This window comes from Dendroctonus ponderosae, unplaced genomic scaffold (assembly GCF_020466585.1).
Source record: "Dendroctonus ponderosae isolate FM_Combo_2020 unplaced genomic scaffold, Dpon_F_20191213v2 Dpon_F_20191213_1, whole genome shotgun sequence".
NCBI lineage: Eukaryota > Metazoa > Arthropoda > Insecta > Coleoptera > Curculionidae > Dendroctonus > Dendroctonus ponderosae.
The window spans coordinates 18,703,778-18,709,777 of record NW_026017110.1 but is presented as its reverse complement, the minus strand read 5'-3'; the positions used below and the strand labels follow the sequence as shown (position 1 = coordinate 18,709,777).

The window sequence follows — 6,000 nt, the reverse complement described above, 5'->3', positions numbered from 1 at the left end:
CAACTGAGGAAGCAGAGGTACGAAAATTTCTTAGCGAATATTTCCCTCGTATGATAATATGTCCGTTTGAAGTGTGCAATTATCGAAAAACTACAGCGGTAATTGCACAGTGTGCAATTATCACTCATCGATAATTGCATTGTTTACGAAAAATATTTGACGGTATCTTTTCATGTTGAATTAGACATCAAATGTCTTCCTGACATACCTAAGATATTCAAATTATATTTAATAAACATAAGTAATAAAATTAAAAGTGTAAGAAAATATAATAGAAATAAAATGAATCCACATTAACTTTGTTTACTCAGGAAATATTCATAAAAATTACACTCGTGCATCAAAATAAACAGATAATTTTGCATTCGAGCTTGTTGTCTTGTAAAAACTGCATTCGTTTATTTTCACATTGGAACGAAAAAGCCCTCCTCCTTCGGAGTCGGGCTTTTTCGCCACAATATGAAAATAAACTCATGCAATTTTTAGACAAGAAGCTTTCATGCAAAATTATCGGTAATTTTGAAGCACTTGTGCAATTGCCCCCGATAATTGATAAAGACACAAATTCTAGTGCTTTTAATTATTTACAGACCAGCTCTTTGGGATTAGACCGTGATCTGAGAAATTTATTAACTAAGGTACGGAACTGAGCCAAAATTATTACTTTTTAAAATTTTGTAGATAGGAGAAACAAGTGAGTCCTAGAATTTGAAATTTGAGCCGTTTTATCTATTTACAGGCCGACATTATTACAGCCGTTTTGAGCCGCTTGAACAAAGTTTACCAGGACAAAGTGTGTGGAGGTTGCTTCCGATATATGTCTTCGCTTCCTATTAGGATGACCATCCGGGGATTTCCTATATGTGGACGATGTCACGATTCTGAAGAATTTAAGGATGTTTCCTCCGCCATTTCAAGGGCCAACTTTTTCGTGACCCAGTAAGTAAAATCGCAAAGAAATGTAATAAGAAGTTGAATTACTGCCTAAATAATATAAAATTTTCAAAATGGGCCATGATTATCTCTCTCATCGGCGCTACAATTCAAATAAACATTAAATAATGTTTATTTGAATTGCCGTTTCCAAACGAATAAGAACTTAAATCGCCTTCTAAAAGACAACGATTGCCGAACGAAAGCACAGAAAAGAATTACTGGCACTTGACAGTATGTATTACTAAACAGCTGCATCTCTTTCAAAGGATTTTTTCGCCATAGTTGGGGTGAATAGGAAATTATTTTATTTGCTAATTTGACAAAGATATAGATATTAATTGTTGAAGATCAAATTGCAGCTTTCCCACTAACGATGATTTTCAAATGATACAACATTTCCTACCTTTTGAGGTATGTAACCCGCTAATCAATTTTGTTTCAGAAACGTATATTTAAATGCCGAAACGTTTCAGTTATCTGCACTATATGTTTCACAAATGTTTATGTAACTGAAAATGTCCGCCCTCTCAAACGATTGGCTGAAATGTATCAAGGAGATGTTACTGAAACGTTGCGCTAAACGTTATTTAAACGTTGCAAATAAATATTTTGTAACATTATACATGTTGTATCTTTGAAGAGTGCACATATTTTAATCGGTGGTACATTTTGGCCCTAGACGCAGAACTATTGGATTATCCTGCTTCGAGGACAAAAATATACCACCAGTTAAAATATTTGTACTCATCAAAGAATCACTTTATAGTTTCACGACTCCATAACGTTTTCATAAAAATATTTACAAAACATTTTAAGCTAACTTGTTTCAAAATGTTTTAGATTCACAAAACAGGTTCGAAAAGTTGATGAATAAAACTCAAATGGCATATGTATATACAATAGATTTCTTATTAAATAAATAAACAAGAACAAACACAAACACACAAAAATAAAAGTACGTTCTTAAAACTCAGTAGTTACTAAGCAAAGAACTCCAGTCTTCTTTGAGTCTTTTAACTTGTCAAATAAAGCGTGGGGGGAAAGTCAAACCGCTTAATTCAAAGAAACCTGAAACTCCGAAACGGCTTGACCACTTTAAAAGTGTTTACTATCAATTGAAAGATCAATAAAACTCTACAATGTGTGATATAAAAGCAATCTTAATCATTTTCGAAATATCCGCTGTTCTAAAAAAAGGCTTTGTTTTAATTTTTCACAAAAATTTCAAATACTACCATCAAGTAATTTTACACGCATTCGAAAGCACATGAAAAAATGAACTAAACCGCAAAAACCGCATCTTAAAATAATTTCTGGAACCGATTTAATACTTGAAAATAATAAAGGTTGCCTAATTAACTTCATTTGCTACTATTTCCATATTTCCGCGAGTTGTAATTGTTATTATTTTTTTATTATTATTGTTAAGTGGCAAGAAAACAGCAATATTTTTTGGGCAAAACCCAACTTTACGTTTATCAGCAATAAAGTGAACGCAGAAAGAAACTTTTGAAATTAAAGTTGTAAATGCACAAACAATGCAACAATGAGGTCTCAAATAATGATATTTAACAACAGAAGAAAGTTTTTTCAGAATATTCTGTATAGTTAGATAGTTTTGATAACATTTATGATACCATTATGAGATAAATAATAGTAACAGTTTTTATTTTAAAAAAAGTAACACTTTGAAAGACTCGATCTATAATCCGAATCATAACAGTTTTATTTTGTATTTCAGCTTTGAATTTTTCTGCATCAATACCCTCGACGGGTGTCTTGTTCAGGATCTAAAGCCGGCAGCTACCACGGACCATGAAGCAAAGTGTAAAGTCCCACAATTGGATTGTGTGTTTTGCTCATTTAAGGGAAATATTTTGCAAATTATCCATCACTCTGTCAGGCAACATCGGATGAATTTATCTCTAGATGGAGTGATAGAATTTAGTCTGAAGGAAAATACTGAAAAGAAAACCACATTAATGGTTATACACGGCGTTGCTTTCGTTCTGAAATGGCAGATCTCTAAAGAAAAAGTAGTACTGAAATTCAAACTGCTGGTAAACCTGCCGTTTACGCAACACTATCGTATACACTTTTCCAGGAAAGGGGACGCTGAACTTCCACTTGAAATGCTCAACGAGTATGGTGTAATAAGCATGAAATGTGATACATGTATTGATATAAGTAAGCCTCAGTTGAAACTTAAATTTGGTGAGGAGGCCATCCTAATGTGTAAAATATCGTTTGAGGAGGTATCAGTTGAAAGGAAAATTGAGGAATGCAAGGAGAGAGAAGCCAAGTGCCAGCCAGATGCGCTAATACAGTCAATTAACGAATCGCAAGTAAACACCGATCTTAAAGCGAGTATAGAGTTATGTAATTCTGTATCAAAGTTGCTAAAAACTTTTGCACATCGACTTCTCAAATGCGTCGTGTGTAAGCAGATAGCTGCAGGAGACTCTACACACTTTTGCCCGGAGCTTCATGGCTGCTGTAATAAATGTTGGACAGGTTATTGCTCTGAATGTTCTGAAGTCAGGCCATATAGAGATATTCCAATGCTCGAGAATTTAGTAGTAGACTGCGATTGGGATGATTGTGCTGAAGAAACAAAGTTCTATAAATATCTCACCCATAAAGCATCGTGTCCTCAAAGGCCTTACAAATGTCCACTCAAAAATTGTAATGAAATTCGCGTTGGTGTACCTGCTCTTACAAATCATTGGCACGTTGAACTCCCCGATGTAGTTGTAGGAAATGTTTATGAGTTCAATAAGCAATTTATTAAAACAGAATATGCCTATTGGATACATCAGGGTGATATATATGTCGTAACGATAAATTTGGAAGAAACTTATCTTGACGTTCTACTTGAAGAAGTTGACGTCATACCAAATTGCAATTTGGACAAGTTGTCTTGTTCGCTTCTACTTGGCGACAAAACTTACGATATTCCTATAGTACGCACTTATTGCAAATGCGAAGGCAAATTTGTTTACAGCGAAAAAATACCAGATTTCAAACCTGAAAATAAACATATGATTGTGGTTATAAATATGAATCCTGAGGTGCCTTATCAACGTTCTCGTGTATCTGTTCCCGTGCAGCGAAAACCCAAGACGTTCATCACAGTCTAAATATACTTGTATTGTAAACTGCTCTCTTTTAAAACTAGTGCATCATTCAATAATATACTTTATATGGGTGCTGTTTCAGCCGAAACTTCTTCCTAATTACATTGCGCTATTCAAATCCATTATGAACTTTCAAAATGCCTATATTTACTACACATAAAATTATTGGAACCTACAGAACCGGTTATTGCGCACGTTATTGTTAGATTAGATAGGATTTATTTATTGTTAGAACCTTTTGTACGCTTTTGCTCAAATTTTATTCGTTTGCAAATGCTAAAGATTCAAACTTGCTATGTAATGAAACTTTATAAAAAACCAAAAATTATTTCTGTATCCATGTTAGTTATCCATCCAAGTTATAAGCAAGTTTAAATGTTCGGATATTTTTTGCATGGCACACTCCATAATAAAATTTCCGCATTGTCACGAAAAAATCTATATAACATCTAGATTAAAGAATGGAAATTTGCATAAAAGCACTGATAATTAGTTAATTGTGTTCTTTCGGTTTATCATATTGATTTGCCAGTGTTAGCCAGAGCACTATATGATTTTAAATGTAATTATGTGTTAATTGTTTATATATAAGTTTAAATGTATTTTCTATATAGTATTATCTTATTAGGTTTTAAAACTAATTTATCAATAATGGAAAAATTGCCTCTTGCCCAAAGATGGCGAATAATATTAATGAAATTGGGGGCATTTTTTCTAAATATTCACGAAATTTTTAATATTATAAGAGATCTGAGTTGCAACATGATTTTTTCATAACATATTTATTTATGTATGATATAATATACTTGGAATTTATATGAAATGGCCTATCATTTCCTTCTCAAGTCAATTTCCCAAGTACAAACATTTTAAAGTTCATCCAAGCGAAGTAAATTTGATTTAAAACGCAAAATTGGAAAAGATACAATTTTGCAATATTAAAAATGTTAAATTACAATTGCTAGAGATTTACTAAGCTTCTTGTTTCTATTTCTCTGCTTTCATTACCTATATCAATAGCAATATTAGTTACACTCGATAAAGACATTAAATGAGAAGCTTGCTCTAAAACTCACTTAAATTGAGGTTAATAAAATGTAGCATTAATTTTCTTATGAAATATTTGTGCATGGCGGAACATGAACCAGAATTTTAAAAAGGACATACTTAAATACCTAAAGGAAATTACTTTTTGAGTGAACATGAACATTCCATGGCAGAAAGTACAGTATACAAATAATTTAAGTTGTCCGATTGAAAAATAGATTTTTAGAACCTTTCAGTATAAAGGAAAATTTAGAAATGTTTGAAAACATAATTTAATTCGAAATAGTCACTTGAGATACAAAAGTATTTGCCAACTAACTAAACTTTAAATATTTGAATTATGCTTCTTAGAGTGCCCTTTTCCTGTAAAATTCAATGACATTTATCTATTTATATTTCTTACTAATGTACTTTATTATATTTGGTATTTATGTGAATCCTTTTAAAATTAATTCCGACAATGGATGGTAGCATCCAGGTCAAAATTGTAGATTACCTCATACAGACAAAATACCTATGAAAAGAGGAGCGCAAAAAGTGACACAATTTCACCTAAACCACCTCCACCTCTTTACCCTCGCTATGGAAGATATATCTTCAAGCTCAAGGGTCTGAACTGGGAAGCAAAAGGGATCAACATCAACGGCCGATATCTTGATCATCTCCGATTCGCGGACGACATTGTCTTAATTAACAATGACACGGAAGAACTCCAAACAGATGTTAGTCGAACTGAAGACATCAGATGGATGGAGACCAACATAGAGAAATTATTTTGCTTTCTCTATGGAGACCAATAGCAAACAGGAGGAGCGTTGGCAGACCACAACGAAGATGGTTCGACGACATCACCGAGAAAGTGGGACAAAAATGGTAACCG

The 6,000-nt window shown here is 33.0% G+C and overlaps 1 protein-coding gene across 1 annotated transcript; it reads left to right on the top strand.

The window, feature by feature from the left end:
* On the top strand, positions 1-4,896 carry LOC109539402. The gene is made up of 4 exons (XM_048670590.1): positions 1-17; positions 591-638; positions 740-939; positions 2,678-4,896. Exons 3-4 carry the CDS (start codon positions 818-820, stop codon positions 4,074-4,076), a joined length of 1,521 nt encoding a protein of 506 aa, XP_048526547.1. The 5' UTR covers positions 1-17; positions 591-638; positions 740-817; the 3' UTR covers positions 4,077-4,896.
* The last annotated feature ends 1,104 nt before the right edge of the window (positions 4,897-6,000 follow it).

Coding starts and splice junctions, on each gene's coding strand:
- LOC109539402 (XM_048670590.1), top strand. CDS start 818: ATGTCTTCGCTTCCTATTAGGATGACCATCCGGGGATTTCCTATATGT. Junction 940..2,677: donor GCCAACTTTTTCGTGACCCA/GTAAGTAAAATC, acceptor TTTGTATTTCAG/CTTTGAATTTTTCTGCATCA.